The 22,978-nt window shown below is 44.0% G+C and overlaps 1 protein-coding gene across 2 annotated transcripts in view; it reads right to left on the reverse strand.

The window, feature by feature from the left end:
- SETD3 (SET domain containing 3, actin N3(tau)-histidine methyltransferase) overlaps nt 1-22,978 on the reverse strand; it is a 510,073-nt gene that overhangs the window by 470,982 nt on the left and 16,113 nt on the right. The window contains exon 2 of one of the 2 annotated variants that reach the window (XM_086937753.1): nt 20,601-20,706. In XM_086937753.1, coding sequence (XP_086793879.1) covers nt 20,601-20,703 — 103 coding nt within the window. In that variant the 5' untranslated portion in view covers nt 20,704-20,706. The remainder of the gene's footprint in view (nt 1-20,600; nt 20,707-22,978) is intronic. The other variant, XM_086937754.1, reaches the window with a different exon arrangement.

Here is a 22,978-nt window from a genome sequence, read left to right on the forward strand (position 1 = left end):
GCCGGAGCCTCCACTCCCCACCAACTGCCCACTTGTGATGGCTGGGAACTCCTTTAAGTACTTAGGCATACATGTTACAAAAGATGCAACAGACTTTTTCGCTAGCAACCTGGCACCCCCTCTGGAGCGCCTGAAGCACGATGTGACACATTGGACGTCCTTGCCCCTTACGCTTCTGGGTAGGGCGGTGTTATACAAAATGATGGCCCTGCCTCGGTTTCTTTATGCCCTTGACAACACTCCCTACCCGGTCCCACACCGATACTTTAAATAAATATCGGCACAGGTATCGGTACTTCTCTGGGGTAACCGGCCGGCGAGCATAGCGCAGGCGAAATTACATAAAAGTTGGTACGATGGCGGGATAGCACTGCCGGATTTACAATTATATTATTGGGCGGTGCATCTTAAGGTCATTAACCAATGGATCCATGCATCTAAGGATGACCCAGCGTACAGGGCAGATAGAGCACGATATAGGCACGAATAACTGGCTAGCCGTACTTTATGACAGAGGATTAACATCGACACTGGAGGGACCAACGAAACACACAGCCGTGTTGTGGTACACGGCGCAGGCAAGGCTGGGATGGAAAGGGATTATCACTAAACTTATCACGCTTTGGGACACCAAAAAACTAGGGCGTCTGCGGCGCAGCAAGGGGTTTACACAATGGGACAATATAGGCATCTCCACGGTGGGAGATTTGTGGGACAGAGGAACAGTGACACCATTTGCCCAACTCCAGCAACAATATGATCTGGGCCCAACTGAGACATACAGATACGTGCAAATACGACATGCATTGCTGGCAGTGCTCCCGCCAGATACTGAGGTCCCTGAGGCCTCCCCGCTGGAGGACCGTCTACTCACTGACCACATGTACAAACGCGCCACATCACTTACATACAAGTTACTTAATAAAATGCCGGACCCGGCAGTTTCACTACGGGGTAAATGGGTGACGGACGTGGGTGACATGGATGACTAAGAATGGCAAGAAGCCCTGGCGTCGCCCAAAGAAGTGGGAATCTCTGCCAAGCTTCGGCTAGTTCAGCTTAAAATCCTACATCGGATATATTACACCAGAACCACCTTGCATAGACTACAAAGGGCACAACATCAATATTGCCTTGGGTGGTGCAGGGAAGAGTGTACTTTTATACACACCATATTGGAGTGCTCAGCAATAGCAGACTATTGGCGTCAGGTGCTACGTACAATATCGCAGACAATGGAGGTGTCACTTCTACCAGAACTGGGAAGATGCTTACTCAATATATGGGAGCCCAATGATCTCACACACCACGGACAGACATGGGTAGTGTTGGGCCTCATGATTGCTAAAAGGGATATTGCGCAGAAATGGGGGGGGAGCAGAATTACCTTCGTTGACAGCCTGGTGCAAAAACATGGACCATGCTATGATCACAGAACGGACAGTGTACGCAACTAGAGGGAGGACCCAAAAGTGGACTAAAATTTGGGCGGCCTGGAACACTTTGAGGGAACATCTGTGATCCGCTGCCTGAGTCAGACACCAATAGCTCGGATGAGGACTAAGAGAGAGGGGGAAGTATAAAGGGGAAAGAGGTATCGAAGGAACTGCCAAAAGGTATACAGTGTAATATTGATTTGGTGAGGAAACTATATTTGGAAATATGTAAACTAATCATGCTAAACGGTTGCTTGATTACTGTCAGTATTGCCTATTCGTTGCTTGCATTTAATAAAAATATTCCCCAAAAAAAAGTCTCAAATTGTTCTTCCGGGAATGGTTCTCCAATCTTTCTAGATCTTCCCTCAATGTCTGATTCTGGGCTGCCAGCTTTGCCATTCCTGATGTATCAGAGCTTATTGCCTTCTTAATGACTGGGATCTCTACCTCAACATTATCTGTTCTTCCTGTTATCTCCTCCAATTTCTGGGCCAACACCTCACAAGAGGATTTAATTGCCGCTTGATTAGCTTCAGAGACAGAGAATCTGCTTACTAGTTCGGCTTGATTTGTCTCTGAAATCTTAAAGCCCGTTATCATTTCCGCTTTCATTGCCATTAAAATGTCGGACAAGGAATGCACCGCAGATCTATTATCTCCAGTGGCTCCAGATTTTTCTGATTCAGCACCCCCAAGCTCAAGTTCAGACTCAGATTCAGTAATAACAGTCATAGCCTGGGAGGAGACCCCTCCCAAATTTAATGCCGCATTCACTTCTCCTTGTGCACCATGGGGATCCAAGGGAGGGATGTGCTGATCATGAATATCCAAAGCCTTAAATCTATTGGACAGCAAAACTTCTGGGTGAGGCTGGGATTCAGACAAAATTGGAGATGGACTTGGTTCATTACATTAGGTTGTTTAACCCCCCTCTGCTTAAATTGCTGAAACGGAGTCAGCAGGGGTGTAGAGTCTTTATCAGCATCTGGTATTTTGGTTTTGACCTTGGTTTTAGATTCAAAGATACCACTTTCCTGCTCTCCTTAAGTACCTGTTTCAGCCACCTCGCTCGGGCTAGTAGTGGAGGACATTATTTTTTGATAGGTTTTCAGCGAGGGTGTTATTCTGGTCTTTAAAGCAACCCCCTTCTTTCCCCTACTCTTCCCTCTGCTTTTCGGAACCTCCCTTGATCGTATTTACCCTTCTTTCCTGGCGTTCTGTCTGCTCTGCTGCCCCCTAATACTGGTCTCAATAATAGGAGGAGATTTCCTTGGGGTCACTATGGGCTGAGTTATATCTAGATTTGGTACTAAATATGCTGCTCGTGTTCTTAGGGTATAACGCCCTATTTTTGGAGGGGAAATAAGCCCTTTACCCACCTCAGCCAACGTTGGTTCCTTGTAGCCCCCTCTCCTTTCCTACATATACTGAGAGAAGCTGCCAAAAAAAAATCAGCCTCGCAATGCCCATATAACGGGACAATCGTATCACCAAGCCTCCCCCTGCTGAGAAAACCAAGAGTTACTGCTGACCGGCTCACCCACTCCAGATTCAGTTCACTGTTTGTTATTAGGCTCGAAGAAACGTCCCCCAGCTTTAACTTCAGCGGTAATAGCAACCTCACAGGAGCTGACACAGCGCAACCAGCTCCGCTGTTTCCTGCTCCAAACCAAAAGCAGAGGCAGGAGGCATCCCGACGCTTCCGCAGACGCGCTGCCTCCTCCCACCTCCAGTCACTCACCACATCTGCTGAGCCCGCTGAACCTGCCGCGCTTGCCGAGCCGAACAGCATCGGAAAAATCCCCAAGTACTGGCTGAAGGATTTCCCAAAGGGCACCCGATCAAAGACACATCAGAAAAATGTTCCCGGAGCAGTCTACAGTCTATATTCGATCGTCATTCAAAACACCGCTACGAGTTGAGGTGAGCACGACCGCGGCCGTTTAGCCATGTTCCCCCTATCTATCCCCACTTGAACTTTAAGGAAGTTGTGGATTTATAAAATGGCAGAACCGACTTCTGAATACAGCTCTTGCAGGGGATTTTCTGGTCTTAGATTCTAAAGTCCTTGATGATGTGTCGGAACAGTCTGTTTATAGCCTGAGCATCTGCCCTTTACACACTGTAATAATTCAGCAAGCTAATTCTCAAAATATATATTTTGTTTTAACACACACCAATGACAACCAAAGGTTTACTTAAGGTTTTACATATCAATACTATGCAGGGTTGTGGACTTTTATTTAAATATCTGCTTCTCCAACTTGAATGCTTCACAAATCTACTTGCTCTGTAAACAAAATCCACTTGTGGCTTTTGGTGTCTCGCAGTGAGGTTACAAATTAGCTCTGATAATAGCATCGCTTATTACGCCACAGTTTATATCATATCAGTATTTCCATTTTAGCGAGGAGATTTTGCATTTGTGAAAACAATCTTGTATTACTAAAGCTTTAGCGTTACAGTTCCTATACAAATGCTATCACAATACACATGGATATATTTATAACCAAATGTGCATGGCACTTTCTTATGAATTTGACATGCCCTTTTGCCTCAATATGCCTGCTGCATTTCATTACTCTAGTAGACCTAGAAGCCATTCTATTGGAGTACATTTGAACATTTACAAAACTGCCAATCAGAAGTCAGCGGTGTGTTCATGTACTGTATTTTGGTTTCAAGGACGTCTTGCATTTTCTCTGAGAGAAGATCCTACCACCTGCTCCTTAGATAAGTTTAGATAAAGTTACTAGTTTCTGTCATTCATTTGTGGTCCATAAAACTGTATTGTGGGGAAACATGCTAAAAAAGATAGTAAAATGTGCATGCATTTTAGCATTACATGCTTTAACTGGCCATTTCGGACAAGAGCTCTGGTGAGCTGAAAAGACAATTGCTTTTTGATTATTTGCTGTGCTACTCGCTATTTTTGCATTAATGACATTTTAGCCTTTTGTCTTGCCGAAATGATGTGTTTTATGTTAACGTCATCTTTCCACAAATTTACACAGAGGAGCTGGACGTATACATGAAGTATTACCTCCTCCGGGGCAGGAACGTCCTTTGAGTCTGCACACAGTGTACCAACTCACTTACTCGTTTAAGGGTATACACCAACTCCTTCCAATCTTTTACCATTTTCGAAAAAGGCTGAATATTTTTCTCTGACAAAGGTAGATGTAAACATTTTCAAGATAGGAAAAATGGAATGTAAGTGGATCAGCAATTGTTCAGCAGATTTTCCCATTTGCACATATACACCTGTGCAGTTTGCTAGCAGTAAACTTTCCAAGCAGACTTCTGTTTACATTTTGCTAACTTACTGGAACTCCTGTCAGTAATGCAAGCAGTGCACAGGGCTCCCTGTATTGCCTTAGAGTGCTCATCCTAGTAGAGGCTTTCGCACTGATAAATCATATACACAAATCTGAATTCTTTGAGCATATAGATGCACATCCTGCCTTATTGGCAGTCATTTCTACTAAGGACTTAAAGCGCGGATTAGGCCCATCTTTCTTCCTTTATTTTAACTCTAGTAGTGTGTGTTTTTGAGGCTTACCGTAAAAAAATATCCTAGGTTTTGCTGCTGGAAGGCGCTCCTTTTGCGGTGCAGCCAATTTTGACAGAACTGCGAAAGCGCGTGGGGCACTCTGCCCAGTAAGCGACCTCCTGGGCTGCTATTCAGAAGAGTGAGTGTCTCGCTGCTCCACAGTCAGCGCGCTATTGCAAAGTGATTAGTGAGGTCCCAGAGCCGCCTCGGAGACTTTGCCCTCTTCCATCCACATGGATATCTCTATGCCCGAGGGGTCTGTATTCATTTTAAAAGTGGCGGGGACACCCGAAGATGTTGTTTCAGTATTCCCTCTTCATTTTTTCTAGGACTCTTTATAAAAAAAAAAGCTAGAATTAACGCTTGGCACCACCTGGCAAGGCCCAGGCCATAAAAACCTTAAGAGTGCTCGAGGTTGTATTGCCCCCGTGTCTCTAGAACACACAAATATTAGCTGGGTTCGCTCCAGCACTACATTAATGCCAGTCTTTGTTGCACTTCGAGTTATATCGCATTCCTCCTAGAACATCATGCAAGAGATGGAAGAAGACTACATGAAGGAAGAAGAGAAACATTTTTGTCATGCTTACACCCCAATATGGGGAAGTGGAGCTGATGGAGGTCTCAGGTCCATCCCTAGAGGTTTTAATCTCGCTATCTTATACCCGTAATGAGGATGACAATGACTTCCACAGGGACTAATGATGAAGCGAGCCCTTCCAGACCCTGGCGTCCTTCTCCTGCCACCATTGCCCCAATACCTCAATCTACTCCTCAGAAAGTAGGGGGCTGCAGCTTATGACGTGCTGGACCCCGAGGACCTTGGGCACCCTAGCTCTGCCAAGTGATAGCAGTCGGACAATGTAGCTAACTAAGTGGCCAGCCGCCTGCGTAAGCCACTGAAAAAGAGCTTGTCTTCAAGCCGAATGCCAGCATCACTCTTTGGTGGGAAAGGTTGCCCTCACCCTGTGAAGAAGATACCAGAATGGCCACATTCCTGTGAATATGTCTGTGACCCTAAAAAAGGTATAGATGGATCCTGATGGTCCCGTCAGTAAAAGCTTCTTGACGTCTCCTCAAACAAAATTCTAGACATGGCAGAGGAGGTCAAACAGTCTGGTGCCCTCATTCCTCCAGATGTTCTTTCAGGGTGGGCCAATTGTGCTGTACTTTTCCTGGGGAATACAAATTGTGCCCTTTCGACAGAGAGGCACTGCTCTCTCCTTATAAAGGGGATGCAAAATTGGGGGATTTGGCCTCTTCTGAAGTGGGTGCCATGGCACAAGAGGGTTGTTAGGTGTAACGTTTAATAAGGAGTACAGGAAGTTTGTTTTCAAGATCACCTCCCTGTACAAGGAATAAGCTTCCTTGAAGAGAATTTTCCAATGTAATATTTTTGGCAGGGCCGGTAATGGCAGAGGGTGCTCGTCCGCCACACCCTCTCCCAAGGCCCTCCTAAAGGATAAGACAACCTGACACGGAGACTGGCAGGATCAGTCCAGGTTCCAGGGTTTTCGCCCATCTAGAGGAACCCAGAAGACTTGTAGTTCACGAGGTACCTCCCGGAGACAGTTCTAAGGAAATAATCCATTTGAGCATTTACCCTTCTTCCCAAGGGCTGGGGGGTCGTTTGGCACTCTTCCTACACAATTGGAGGACCCTCACCTTGGACACCTTGGTTCTTCAGACGGTACAGGGCTTCCACATTGAGTTTTATGGCACTCAAATTCAGCGTTGCCGCTCAAGTCCTCTTGTTTTTTTTTCAGAGAAGGACTGGACCCTTATAGATCAAGACATTTCAGATCTGCTACAGAAAGACAATATATCTACAACTTGCCTCCACTCCTCCGGGTTTGGAGGAGAAAAGGGATGGAGGCCAACTGTCTGTTAAAAATCTCCAGGACTTCAACAAATGGTAGGTTTACCACCACTTCAGAATGGAATGTATCCATCTTCTGAGAGACCTTCTGCGACCGGATAACTGGATGAAGCGACTGGACCTCAAGGACAAGTACCTCACAGTCCCCATCCACATGCCCCATCGCAGATTCCTACAATTTCTGTGGAGGGGATAGCTGTTCAAGTTCAAGACCCTGCAATTTGGCCTCTTGTCAGCACTGTGGTGTTTCAACAAGGTGCTGAAACCAGTGGTGGAATTTGAAGAGTTTTACCAGACATGCAGGTCTAGTGGCATGAACAATCTACTAAACCTATCTGTAATGCACTGGACCCATAAAGTGATCACAAATTGTGTGATCTTCAGCAAATAGTTTATTTTGATTAGTCACCTTTTTCGTCATTACCACATACAAGACTACCTCCAAATATGTGAGTTCAGCATGTGTGCTGTACTAAAAACTCTTTTGTTTGATTTATTAGGCTGAATCTTTGCTACATGTATAATAAAACTCTAGCCCACATATATGGTACACATGACCCTTGATTTGCCTCTTAGTTCACCAATAGAAGTGTCATCAGGACAGGGACAGGAATGTTTCTCAGTTCATATTAAAAAACTCTCTCTTCTAATAAATAAAGCAGGATGCATTAACGCACTGTCATTTACAGACATTTTCCAAAGAAATGGCCAAAAACGTTCCCACTACCATTCAGTTTTACGGATACAAACAATGAAATGTGGAAATCGTGTTTCAGTAAATATTTATCATTTACACATCATCAAGTAAAGTATTCTGATTTGTTTTGATCATATTAAAATCTTTGCTTCCATCTCACTTTATTATTACAAAGAAGTGCCTTTTTAACACCTTCCGAGCGTCGAACGTTCAGCGCCCAATGCTGAACGTTCGATTAACGGATGCTGACCCGTCGGTCAACGGTCGTGCGCAGCATTGGCAAGGTAGTGCTTGTGACGACCGTTGGCCGACGGCAGCACTTAAAGGGTTAACTACTGAAATATTTTTTGAAAATGTGTACTGTCATGTACACGTTATTTCCTTTTCAGGGCCTAGCATGACTGTCAGACACTTTCTAAAATCCTCTAACTTTTGCAGTCCTAGAAAACAAAGTTAACAATCTCCAGGAAAAAAGAGAAGCAGATTTGTCAGAAGACATAGCCAGACATTTTACATATCTTGAAACACACAGCAAATGTGACAAGATAAAAGCAAGATTTAATGAGCATCTTTATTGCTCATTCACTTTGTGAATGAACAGAACACCTGTTCTTTGCCAGTTCGTAAGACAGGGCAAGCAGGCCCTAAAAATTGCTCAACCTTATAAAATCTGACTCGCCATAGTGATTGAGACAGTAGATTGCTCGAGGCCTGATTTCAGTAAGCTGCAATAGGTTATGTGCAGGTATCCCCAAATTTTCACTTGACGTTAAATGACCCAGAATAATTTGCACGGCTAGCAGCAGGTATGCCAAGAACCCATCACATATGAATACTTAAGTGGTATCCAAATGACGCTAATACAGATATTAAAACCTTAACAGTAATAGGCAAAATATTACACCAGAAAGGTTCAATACACCGGAGGAATAGAAGTAAACGACACAAGAGGAGTGCTACATTTAGATGAGCATCAGAAGTTCAAAGGAAATCCCATAGATTATAAATAGCAAATTAGGTGGAAGGTATTTTAGGTGGTGGGAAAACCTACTTAACTTCAAGCAGTTCTGTTTTGGAAGCTTAAATAAAGACAAACCACCATCCATTCTATAGACAAGTGGACGACTTGATTGCCAATTGTCATAGAAGAACTTAGATCTCAAATGGTTTCACTACAATGGCAAAAATACTTTTCAGATAAAGTTATTTTAGTGAGCATATGAATAATAATACACGAACAAGCGCAGACTGAAGTGAATTGTACAAATGTTAAATCGCTGTAAGCAAAAAGTGCAGAAATCCTTAAGAGACAAAGTTATGGAAGTTATGGTTGAAATGTTTCCGTCAAATTAGAGATAACACAGGCACAGTATAATAGCATGCCCTTGATGTTGGTCAGGATAACATGTATTCTCGTTTTAGATCTCAACTCAAATCATTTCTGTACCCATTTTTTTATAGCTTAGCACAGATCATTAATAATTCATAAGGGATGTAAACTCATGTTATCACTCAGGTGCCATTTAACAGCTGTTCTGAGGATCTGTGTGGTTACCCAGTTACCATAGGTGAAGGTTTCTAAAGTAATTTATCAAACAGTGCAATGGCCTAATTAATAAGGCACCTTATACAGCATCCTGCAAATACCTTCTTTATGCATGCATATAATAAATGTTACTTTATCTCCTAGAAACATGGTTTATTGAAGTTCCATAGACACAACTGTGTCAATGTAAAAAAAATATAGCACATGGCTTAGCAAAGCCAACAGGTCTGGCCTTGGTAACCTGATGGACATTTTTTTTTATTGCATGCATATGCCACAAAAAAAGGAAAAAGATGTTTTCTTCTAAGTATGGAAGCCATATGCTTGCTTTAAAAAGGTATCATTTTATTATAAAACTAATCATGCATATACATTTAAGAGAACAGTATAGGTGTTTCCTAGCAGCCAGGTGTTCCTAAAAGAGGTATAGAAATCTTTTTTTAGTTTTAATGCACATCATAGGAACAAACTATTGTTACTGCCGCAAAGAAAACATACTATTGGTTTAGAAAAGGTGTAACATGAAGACATAGTTTAAACACACAAAGATGACAAAAGAAATTACAAAAAATTGAATGACAAAAAGCATTGGCATATTAAAGTGTTGGCCCACTGACACTTGAGTGCACGTCTTTATAGGCGAATGTGCACAATTGATCAAGCATAATGCAGTCACTCACAGTGCAAGAGAGCAGACTGCTCAAGTGCGTTGACCAACTGCCACATGCTGTGGCGAACGGAAACAAAATGCGACGTGAAAGACAGCTCAACAAACAAATGTATGAAGAGGACCGACCCAAAGGACTTCTTGATATGCACTTTTTTTTCAATTGTAAACAAACAACCAAAGATGTTCTAATGTTAGAAGTAAACGAGCACTGGCAAAGCCAGTAGGTCTGTCGTTTGCCACCAGCCTTCTGGTAATATTTGTTCTGTCATGGTTTTTGCTAAACTTTATTATTTATGAATATACCGGGCCTTATCAAGGTAAAAAGGAATTTGCTACAGGCAAAAATGTTTTGGCCTTAAAAAACACATTACTCGAGAACTCCCTGGCACTGAAAGGAACTTACTTTGCTTGTGGGTGTGTTCCTTGTGAAAGAGAGACACGCCATAACTCAAAGTAAAGTCAATGAATGGCTGAAGTGGGCTAATGCATTGCCCCTTAATGTATGTTGGATTGCTTTGAATTGAAATGTGAATGGCACCAATCACAGACAAATAGATGAAGTTTAGCTGTAACCCCCTATAAGTAACTATGGTATACACATGATTTTAGTAAAATCAAAAGGTTTTGACTAACACAGACGTCAACAGTCAGTCTAGCACTGGCTGCAAACCTCTTGCCTTTGAGGTAGGGAGGGAGGTGAGAGTAATAGAGACAGCAAGAACGAGGGAAGGAAAGCAAGAAGGTTCAAAGAGGATAACTTAATTCCGAGCAGTTTCAAAGGAACGCAATCTGTTATGTTGTCTAATAGCAGCAGTTAGAAAAGCAAAACACTCCGAAAGGAATTTTGCAGGAGGTGGGATTTGATGAAGATAGAACGTGCCCTGCAATCACACCAGTAGTGGCTTACTATCACAATAGGCTCTAAACCAGAATAAAAGAAATACAACTCTTAAAAGTCCTGGGGGCTCTTCAATATGATTTTATCTCAACCACATATTTAACCCACTGTGTCTAGGTGTTGTTTAAATACCTTTTTAAGACAACACCGTAGGAAAGTATGAATAATCCATGTGTGCAGATCCTCAACAGGCTACACACAACCATTGTTGAGGGGCACAAAGAGGAACTCAAGGCTTCGTCTCTTGTGAATAATGGCCTTCCCAAAAGTAAACATCGGTAAACAATAGCGTACCACAATGTGCACATCGGTATTCACTCTGTACAAACACCACATACACAAAAGCACCAACTCCTTGTTGTAACAAACACACCCAAGTCTCCCAAATACATGGGGGTTCAATCACCATAACATAACCTCCCTAGCTGCTAATGTCACTAGTCACACATAGCCTCATTGTAGCCAAACGAAAAGAACCAACACCTGTAACAAAACCTTCATCGAGAGGACTGCATGGAACCAAGAGAGATAGGCAAACAAAGTTGACCCAGCTGTGTAATGTGGTCAACCACAGAACAGCTCCTCACCATGAAAACAAAGTGTTGCGATTGACTGGCTAGTACCCACCATTCTACTAATGGTGCTAAGAAATGTTCCTTGTGGCGATCTTTCTTCCTAAGCCTTTTGTAAAGATGGGCGACCTTGCCCCTGTACATTTCTGCCATCCCTGTGCTTACACCCACCCAATGGACTGATAGAGGTGACAGTCATTAGTCCCAGGTACAGACTTTTATTTGTATCTGGGTAGAGAGAGGTAATAACCCACCAGACACATTTATTATATCACAGTATCTCTGATAGAGTGAGTCTTACACCCCCGCCGCCCCCCCCCCCACACTTTACAGTTAGAGATTTGCATTTCTGTGGAGCTGGCACATTACCAGGAGCCATTCTACTTCCGCCTGGACCAGTCTGAACCGGTCTCAAGAAAGACAGAAGGGATCATGATCAGGACATGAAGTGATCATGCGGTTTGTGGTACCATGTCCCTTTGAGGTCCCCCTTTAAAAAACATCCGATTGGCTAGGCCTTACCATACACAGATAAATAATGACCTACGAGGCTAGTTCAACACTCATTGATTTAACCAGACACCAATGAGGTTCTGTGAACTAGTGCTCAAGAGAAAAACTGGGAAGGAGGCTGCTGATTTACTGACAGTGTTCCCTCATACTAGTTCTATATATGTGAAAATACCTATGGACAAGCCTTACTGGAAGCAGAGGAGAGACATTAAGAACTCACCTGCTTGCATGAAGAACAAGAGTTCTCTTGCCAGGAAGCAGTGACCTATCCCACAGACTACTGCCAAAGTACTGCTGTATGTAATAGGAGCAGCCCCGGAGCAGTCCTGATGGATAAAATAATGTTATTTCAGACTCTGGGTGCATGGATAGAGAGGGCTGATCTCTTTTTCCTTGCTGTACTGGTAAGGGTATTCCGGAAGTAGTCACATTGCCGGATAGATATGCAGGGATGCCTTTTGTGATAGTGCCTGTGTTGATGCAGCTGTTCTGAAGATGGTGAAGGTAGGCAACAGTACAAGTGAAATTCCACGAGGTTGGAGGAGGTTTTTCTTCAGCTCATTCGTGAGGCATGAGGAGGTGTCTTACTTATACCTACTACTGCTTTTGGGGTATATGTCATCAATCAGGAATCTCCAGTCATCTCTGTACACGGGTATTCTTTCAATCTGACTCCAAGTGTAACCCCTCTCCTTGCAGTCAGCTTTGAGGCCTCAATGTCAGGTGTTTCTTGGCTTTCCTCTTTTCCTCTTCCCTTGAGGGTTCAGAGGAGGACTTGCCTGGTGGTGGTTGATGTGGGCTTCCGGAGGATGTGACCGACCCAGACCCAGCGTCATTTCATGATTTCTTCATGAGCAGGGAGTTGTAAAGTCTGCTGTCATAGGTCATTGTTTCTGATAGTGTTTGGACAGTAAATCTGGAGGATTTTCCTTAGACATGTGTTGATGACAGTCTGGACTTTGTTGATGGTGGTCACTATTGTCCTCCACGATTCTGCTACATACAGAAGGAGTGATTTTACGTTGGTGTTAAAAAGCCTGATCTTGGTTTGAAGCATTAGGCACCATATCTTCTTTAGCTAAATGAAGGCATTCCTTACTTTGCCGATTCTTGCCTTGATGTTGGCCTCTGATCAGCACTGCTTAATTGTGACACTGCCCAGGGAGGTGAAGGCCTTAACCTCTTCTAGTGCCACACCTGCAGGAGTGACTTCAATTGTGCTGGCCATGTTAGCCTTCGGGATCTTATTGATGTTGATGTTGAGGCCAGGTTCTGCTGATGTGGCTGCCACTTTGTCGGTCTTCTCTTGCCTCCGCAGATAGGTATGGGAGAGTAGGGCCAGGTCGTCTAGCTGTGTCCAAGGTGTCCACTGGATCCCATTTCTTTATGTTGCTGTGGATGTCTTCATGATCCAGACTATGGCATGCACGAAGAGAAAAGGCGAGAGCAAACAACACTGGCGGACTCCGGTCCTCCCTTGGAAGGCTTCTGTGAGTTTTTCTCCATGGACTATCTTGCAGGTCATTCCCTCGTAAGAGTTCCTGATGATTCTTAAAGTTTACCTGGATTTCCCTCTCCCCGCTGTCGCTTGCCTTCTCACAGTCGAAGTTGACATAGATGTGGGGAAGTTCTATTTCTATCAACGGCTCAATGATGATGATCAGTGTTGCAATCTGGCCTGTGCAGGATCTATCTTTGCGGAAGCCAGCTTGCTGGTCTTCTAACTGAATGTCAACTTGTTCCTTTATACTGTTCAGGATGACTCTGTTGAACACTTTGCCTCAGGTTGATAGAAGAGTTAACCCTCTGTAGTTTGCACAATTACTCAGGTCAGCTTTCTTGTGGATCTTGATCAGATATCTCTCCTTCCAGTATGATGTCACCTTTTTCTCTCCCAGATCCTTCCAAACATGGAATAGAGCAAGTCTATTGATGTCTCAATGACTGCCTCCAGTGGCTCGGTTGGAATGTTATCAGGCCCTGCTGCATTCCCCTTTCTCAGATGTTTGATGGCTTGATATATTTCTTCTTTGTTGGTCTGCTGCAGTTGATTTGCAGTCCTTGTCAGCTGGCTGTATGTCTGGTGGAGACTGCAGCACAGGCTGGTTAAGCAATTCTTCAAAGTGCTCCACCCATCTTCGACTTTGTACTTAAATGACGATTCTCAAAAACGGTACCCCAGTGCGAGCAAAAACAAATCCAAGGGATACACCATGGGGGGTGGCAACGCAAAGGTAATCAACCAGCTATTTGAAACAACAGGATGTATAACGTTATCCTAGTACTGTATTGCCGCAGCAAAACATGAGCATTGTAGCAAAGTTAACCGGTGCCAGAGCCCGGAAAAGAGATCTGCACTAGCGTCCAAGCCACTATGTGGGGAAGAAGGCCCCCCTCTACCCACCGAGGCCTGATTGTTATTCTGTTTATAAACCTGACAAAATTCCTGGACCTCAGTGGGAGTGTCAAAATTGTGGGCCCTGCCTCCAACATCCACTTTCAACCTGGTGGGGTACAGCATCCCATAAGTTTAACCCAAGTTCCCACAGATGGCCTTAACCCCATTGTATTTGCGACGAGCCTGACAAGCAATGTCTCTATGCTCTCTAGCAAGCCTCAGGGATGAGTCTCGGTCGCTAAAGTTCATAATACGTGCAATGATGGGTCTAGGTGGGAGACCAGGATTTAGCAGGTGCCCCAACGATCTGTGCGCTCTCTCTAACACAAAGCCAGAGGTAAATGATTCCTTGCCAAACAGATCACATAACAGAGTCTCAATAAAGAGGTCCATGCGGCCTGTGGTGGCAGTCTCCTGAACCCCCAGAATGCGGATGTTGTTGCATCGACTGCGCACTTCGAGGTCTTCATTTTTGATAGCCACTTCTTTGAGGATACGCTCTACACGCTACAGTCTTTTTATAGAATGAGCAGGTCCATCCTCAATGTCAGAGATACGAGCCTCTGCCACATCGAGTCTCCTGTATCATGGCCCCTAAGCCGGCAATATTTTTGTCAAGCAAATCAAATCTACTGTCCAATAATTTAAAGCCAGCCCTCATCTCCTGGAGAATAGAGGTGGACACTGAGGAGGAGTTAGCTGTGTGGACCGTGCCTTGCGCATTTTTTTATGCCATGTTGAAGCTGTCTAGTGGAACCCCGTCTACAATCTTTTCAAAGGGGAGGGTCTTTTGCTTGGGGTCTTTGCGGCCCATGCGTGGATGAGCAGGACAGATGACAAAGCGTGACAGCAGTTCACCAGACAGTGTAACTGGATATCTACACACCGCCACCACGTCCTCACCAAACAGCGAGGGACGTAGGGCAATGGAAGGAGCAGGAATCCCAGGCGATACGGTGGAGATGCAATAGCCACTGTGCGCAGGTGACCAGAACAAGAAACTAGTGCATTGCTTCAGTGGGGAAGTCCATGCAGGCCTGCACTAGCCTGTCCGCTGCGGCCGCTCTGGAGAGCTGAAGATAGCGTGATGGATCAGAAGCCCACGGAATGTGTGCACATGAGACTCAAGTAGCGCATCAGCCTTGTGTCTTTTCAGCGAGCCTCTTGAGCCGGGAGGAGGGGGCCCGCAGCGCGCACGTTTCAGCCCAGCACTATGCGCTGCAGGAGGCCAGCGTTAGGAAGAAGGTGTGCACAGGGGTGTAGGTGCCGATCCCCGCAGCAGTTCCACTGAGATCACTTAGGCCGGGGGTGATATGCAAAAGTCTGCCGTCCCGCTGAAGTTGTGAGACAGGAGTCGGTTGGGCGCAGTCTCTCCCCGTAGGACTGCCAGGCACAACAGGCCCTCGCCAGTCTATCCACATCGTCTTGCGCCTGAACGAGCCCAGTTGGGCACCGTTGAGATTTGCAGGCAGGCCCTGTACCCGCCTCTCTTCAGGAGTTTGAAAGGCACGAGCAGTCAAGGTATGGAGCCACGAGATGCGGCCGCTTCCGTCTCAGGCACTACGATGCTGGGAAGGGGGGGGGCTAGGGGGGGAGAAGAGATGCTTCGCCGACCTGCGTCCAGCGGCCGCTCACTGAAATCTCGGGCCCGCTCACCTCAGTCCGCCGCGTCTCGGAGTCCCCGGGCACTCCAGCGCGCTGATGGGGTAGATTAGCTCCGCTGTAGGCCGCACCCCTTAGCTCTTCCCAGAGCTGTATCTCGGGTTCAAGGGCTCCCTGCCGTCTCGTTCTCAAACCAAACGGGGCAGGATGTATTCAGAACTTCAGCGCTGCGTGTTTCGTGGCATTGTTCCGGCTTAAATCAATTCAATGCCAGGCAGCCATCTTAGTCGACGGCTTGGCCACGCCCCCCCCAGCTTGGTCTTTAAGAGGTCTCTCTGGCTTGATATATCTGCCAGAAAGTTTCCTGGGCATGTCACAGAGTTCTTTCAAGTTTCCATAGCTTGCTGCTTCCTGGGCTTCTATGGCAAGACCATTGATGAATCTTCGCTTGTCTGCTCTTAAGCTTCTCTTTGCTGCCTTGTTGGTTTTGGGGTATTTGCCTTAAGCTTTTGCTTTTTCTGCTCTTATTTGGCTGGTGTTGTCAGCAGCTTTCTTTTCCTATCTCACTAGGATTTTGCAGAAAGCCTTGGTGGGGATCCATTCTTTATGCTGGCGTTTCCTGGGACCCAGTACCTCCCGGGAAGTTTATGTCACAGTTTCTTTGACATTCTCCCACTGGCTTTCTACTCGGTCTCTGTTGTCCTCTAGTTCTTGCGGGACTTGATACATGTTACTCAGGTTGACTAGTATTCATTCAGTTTCTATGCATCTTTGAGGAAGGTGGTCTTCTATCACCAGGGGTGGTTTGCCAGTTCCATCCATGCTTTCTTAAGCTTTAGCCTGGCCAAGACAAGGTGATGGACTGATGCCACGACCACTCCTCATCACTCTCACATCCTGCAGGGACCTTCGGAACTTCTTGGCAATGCAGACATAGTCAGTCTGAATCTCTGTTGAATGGTCTGGTGACACCCACACTGCCTTGTGTACCCTATTGTGTGGGAATACACTACTGCCATTACCAGACTGTGCAGGGCACAGAGATATTCAGCTCATTGATGAGGCATACAGCTGCTTCTATGATGAATTTAAGGTAGGTTAGTGTGGTGTTTGGGACCTCATAGACCATGGCATTGCTGCCATCCAAATAAATGAGTACGAGAGCTTCAACAGCAGTTCTGAAGTGCCTTTCTGAAAGGAAAGATTTAACTTTATTTAATAAAGAGAGCTGGCACCAGGCTGCTTTGTTTTTTTAGGTTGGTGCCCAGTATGAATCAACAGTGGCTTGGCATGCGGTGAAGGCAGCGGTATTAATTCATCCAGGTTTATGTCATTGAGCCAGGTTTAGACTAGTTGTTGCCTGGAAGGACCTTCAAGGGACAGACCTAACGGATAAACTGCCCTGTGGGCACAAGACTGGCCCAGCTAACTGCCCAGTAAGCAAACATGATAACATCTGGGTTTAGGCATGGTTTCTTCGCCTCCTGGTAGCGAAAAGAGCGAGCCTGCTTTATCCTGATCCATCCCGAACCTGTAGACTGTAAGTACCTTGTCAACAGCTATCCTATGAAGTTAAAGAATCTCTACCTCGACCCCAATCCTGGGATTCCAGGCAATCAACTGAAAGAGGGTGACATGATTCCAGAAACATTACAAACGTCTCTCTAGCCATGCAGTTTCAGAAATATTGCAATTTGACACAGTCATAAAAACTAAAAAAATACTATCCAGACCAATAGTCCACAGGTAACTAGACAACATTGTGTCCATAGTGGGTGTGCGCTCTGACAGACAGGTCCTGTGGGTTTTAAGATACACCTTCCCCCACCAACGAACTCTCCGGTCACCTAAGAGACACTAAGTGTCGACACCCTAGCCAGCCATGGTTCCCCTCCACCACTCAAACAAGGCTCATGGCAACAGAGCTTGACCCAGGAACTATGCCTCTTCCAACAGGTCAGCCACACCCCCATTGGACGCCACCAGCAGGACCTGAACATTTTGCTTACTTTTAAGAATGGTGAGCACATCATTTGTTTGAGTGGTGGTCCTGTGGACCTTTTTCTTTTTGCAGCAGGTACACAGTGTGCACTGCTAGGCACATTCCAATCTCTAAAACTGAAATCCAAGACTAAAAGGATCATTCATTTGTTTGATTTAATAGAACTCTCTAAAACACTTAAAAGTATTGCAGAAGTGGGCACTTTTGAATAGGCCGGAGCATGGGTGAACCTTCCTCCATAACAATCGCCACTGAACTCAATGTTTAATTAAAGTATAGTGTCTAGCACTAAGAAGCTTGCAATACATTTGGTAGATGGTTCTTCAGCCCAGGAGTTGTTAGACACTTTTGGTTTTTACTATGTTTACTGTGTGGAATACTTTACTTATCTATAATGAAGTCCTTTTACTTCCCACTAGAAAGAACTACCTGGATATCACAGTTATTTAGTGATACTTAAAGTTACATACAGTTTCCAAACTACACCATCTCCAGGTGCAAGCATTTAGTACACAACCATACTACTCAGACTCAAGTGCTAAAATGGAGTAACTTGTCAATCTGTAAGAGTACAGAAGCCCAGTGATAAATCACAATACCGGTCATAGTTATTTACCAGTAGCCTGTGTGCCGTTGGGGTAAATGCATCACAAAACTGTAGAGACCTTCACTCCCTTTCGGAAATCTAAAACAATTTGCTCCTTTATATTAGTGTTAACGTGATCATCCTACCTTACTTGCTCCCCTAAATAGAGCACAACATGCCATTTCTGCCTTAAAGTTTCTCTCCTCCCGTCTCTGACTGCTCTTACTCAGTAGCCTGGCATCCCAAACTTTACACATCTAGATCCCTACCTGTTGTAGCCCCTCAAGTATCAGTCATGTGTCTCATGTGTTTCCCTCTATAAAACACCTCCATGTGACTTTATCTCTGTTATGACTTCTCCCACCATCAACATTTGCCAACAACACACAAATATTTTCTCAACTTTCTTCCCAGCTTCAGGAATGCATATTGGACTGCCCACCCTCTAATTCACCACTTGATGGTACCATACTCTCTCATGCTGAACTCAATAATCAAGGTCCTGTCTTTTCCTTCTTTGCCCACACCGATGTGCTTACCTAACTCAATCCAATTTCCTTTTGACTCGTTAACCTTTGCCTCCTCTGCCAGAAATCTTGAAGTTGTATATGACCACTTTAAGAGCCAGGAATCTTTTATAACTATGAATGCAGCACAAAATCAAATTCTAAATATAAGAAAGATCCTACAGTTACTCCATTGTACAATGCTACAGCATTAATCAATTCTATATTACAAAGAAGACAAATGCAATAGTTTACTAGCTGGTATCCCCCTAGAACTCTTCCCTCCAACTGGATACAGTTCTTGCCTTTAGTACTGGAACCTTATTCAACCTCCTAAACACACCGCAACTTATCAAGATGGCTGGCTGCCAAAAACAGGGCCATCTACAAACTACTAATACTGAACTTCATGGTTGCACTTTGTCCCTGAATTGCAAATCCAACTATCCTACAAGCAACACTCCAACCTGCAACCCAAGATCTACCTAACAGCACCTCTCAACTTCAACTAAATTACCACGTTACATCTAGATTCCATTTGTTCCAGCTCCTCGCAACCCTTCAGTTCCACTCATTTTAATTTCCTCTGACATCCGAATGTGCACCTCACCACTGGACTTTAAAGAACCATCTGCTACTGAAAGGAAAATAGCAATGACTTTGTAACACTACACTGTCTTCGCCCATTGTACAATATTTGGGAACCCGCAATTCATGTATAGAAGTATGTCTCTAATTTCCTTTTCACAGGAGACCTGTGGCATCTCTAGTCACCTGTAATAAAGAAGTGATGTAGCTGCTCAACGGTGATATGTTATTACAATTGAGTTATGACCTCACAGCCAATACTGCCAGAGACAAGAGCCAAGGTGAAAGCAGTTCACAGAGCATAATTACAGCTGCTGGTTAAACAAGGAAAGTGAGAACTGGCTTTCCGATATTTTTTTCTGAAAAGAAACCATGATCAGTAGAAAAAAGAAATTCATGGCAGCTTTTTTTCCCAAGCTAAATATCATTACATCAAAGATAAAATATCTGCATGGTTCTACACTATCTGAACTACAGCAAATGTATATGATTTACAATAAAAATACTATAATATATTTTTGAAAATAACCCTAGCTGCACTTTGGTACACTTAATTTCACAGTGCAAATTCTGCTTTTATTCTTCCAAGTCTGCAATGAACATGACAGAGCAAGACACTAAGGAATTAAGTGATTTCTGAGAAGAGTGCTGATGTCACAAAGTATTGTAAGGCTTAACTACCATCTGCTGTACATAAAAAAGATATTGCAAATTACTTAGGGAGTTCCATGATCTTATGAAGGAAGGTCTCAGCTATTTCCTTAGAATGTACAGCAGAGGGTACTTTATCTGCTATATTCCAAGGCATTTTATAAATTTAAACTTGTTGCGTTGCTCATCAAGATATAACACCACCTTTGCTATCACTCACATTTTGGCTTATGTCAACTATCCACACTTTTTCCAATGTACCGCCAATGTCTGTACGTACAGCATATCTCATTTGAATCCCAATATATCTCAAAAGACATCTTGTTACCCAAGGCAGATTATTTTTTTCCCGTTTTGCAGTGACAAGATTTTTAACATCAAAATCTGTGACATACCAATGAAGTAAAACTCCATGTGCATAACCAAAACTAACTTTTTACATAAAATCTACTATTTAAGCAACAACTGATCTTTGAACACATATACACTTAAAAACATACTTTGTAATAATTCACTGATGAGACTTAGCATTTCTTTTGGTGACACCGTGGCCATGGGTCCAGTGCCCGAACGTTGCGTCTTCACGCGACTCTTCTTCCCCATCTTCTGAAAAGGGAAGAAACGCTCAAATAAATTTATGAACATCACAGAAAAATAAAGTCATTTGAGTTATGGTCACAAGCTATGCTATCGATCTCATCAGCAGTTCAATATTGCAGTCTTCATATTCCACTGATTGTTTCGTACAAAAATACATTTTCAATGTTAAACGATATGTAAAGGTAATTAAAGGATGAACCAGGAATGCTGTTTCAAAGAACTGATGACGAAACTGAATATTATAATTTTAATATGGGGCTGTGAAGGAAGGGAATATAGATATGTTCTGTGTTCATTACTTGGGGAGTATGAATATTTCCAAAATACTGCAGTAGTCGCAGCTAAACGAATATATTAACAAGAGTTGGCCAGTGCTTTTGGAACACTGAAAATAAATAAGAGAACTGTGCTGTACACAATCTAATTAATCTTTTGCTTTTGCCTTAACCTCAAAACTCATCTGTTGAAACAGTTTAAGCAACTCATGCCTGCGAGACGTTGCCCTGGTATATGCTGTCCACGTATTAAAGTGGCCACCCTGCACCGGTTCAAACGACCCTTATCATATATGAGGTCAAAGATAAACTTTAGACAGCTATCCTAGTGGTATCTTTGGAGAGCAATAACCAACTACAAAGTAGCAAGGGGTCAGTGGAAAAGGAACTCCTGTGTGTGTCTGTCCTACAGTGATTTATACTGCAAGGAGTGAGCATCGAAATCAATCCAAGGGTACCCTCTTTATGCAAAAAGAGAAATTCCCATCAGGAAACCAACCTGTACCGCCCGCCGTCATTTGGGAAGCCTTCTGGCTGCAGGTAGACGTTCGTACCCTTAGAGAGATCTTGCCAGGTCCTGCCAAATCTATCTGTTATATCCCAATGGTAGTGAATTCTAAAGTCGGTATCAGGAGGTACCTGAAAAGCAGTGCTTGAAAAGTATAAATCAAATGGGATGAAAGTGAGATATATAAAATTGAGTAGTAAGGAGGAACAATTCTTTAATAGGAGCCTCCCTAGTCCCAAGACTAAAAATCAGTGCAAAGTAGTAATAACAAATAACTACTAGAATAGTAATGTGGTCGACATGTTTCTGCAGTTTATCGGGGCAACATATTAATGGTGATAAGGCTAGTAACATGATGGTGCAGCTCCCGAAAACGAGTTCCATCAGATCAAAGTTGACTGCAATTGGGTATACTTGCAGTGAGATACCCCACACCCAATAGGGGAAGAGTGCTATTTTGCAACCTACTATGCATTGCTTTATTCCCACCCACCAGTCTCGCTTGTAGACTAGTTAAAGGATTGTAAAGACAATTAGAAAACTAGGTACGGAAAAAACACTGTTCTGGGCAGTCTCTTTTATGCCAAGAACAAAGACAACAGATCACAGATTGTTGCTCTAACGTTCGTACACTCCTAACTGACGGTGCTGGTCTGCACGAGCAAAACAATCTCTCCTGTTTGTGGTACTGAATTCTTTGCATGACAGGACTGCTCCTTTGTCTGCTGTTATATGTGTTTGCCGTGGAGCAACTCGCTTCTTTTGAAAGGTGGGACTCACCATGTAAATTGAAGGACAGTGTTCTGCAGTACGTTTAGGGACCCCATGATATTTGACGACTTTAGTCTATGGGTCCACTTGGATAAATCTTGTTCATTCCCACCAAGAAAAGTGTCTGAAACTGGTAGGATATCTCCAGACCCATTATAGTGGGAAGATAACATATTAGGGCACATGGATACATCACTCAATTGAAGACCTAATATCTGGGAACATGCACTGGTGGAGCGACGTAGGTTGGTGGCCTTCTGGAAGGGACTCCGCCTGATTCCAATTCTAATGCGACATTTCGCCCAGGACTAAAATAATGAGGTTCCTACATCAATTATGCTACTTTTCTAACAAGGTTCTTGCCCACTTGTGGGGCACTAAACTCATTGAAACTGGATCTGATCTGAATTAGGTGGTGGTGCTGTATAAACTGCAATTACAAGTAGCAGAAATAGAGCTGGATGTCTCAGACTTTGAGCTGTGTTATTTGGCTACACAAGTACAGTACATGACAAAATGGAAGCCTGAGGAAACTGCATATTAGAGGGTGTTCCCAGAACCATCATATGGCTAATGATCCTGTGATAGGCTGTTAAGGGGTACAAACCTCCTGGACTGTTTTTCCCTAGACCAGGACCACTACAGGCTAGGCCCCTGTGATTCCCATCAAGTCCCTTCCATATTTACAAATGTAGCAAGGCATGTTGACACAACTGTGGTAAGC

This window comes from Lissotriton vulgaris, chromosome 9 (assembly GCF_964263255.1).
Source record: "Lissotriton vulgaris chromosome 9, aLisVul1.2, whole genome shotgun sequence".
Lineage (NCBI taxonomy): Eukaryota > Metazoa > Chordata > Amphibia > Caudata > Salamandridae > Lissotriton > Lissotriton vulgaris.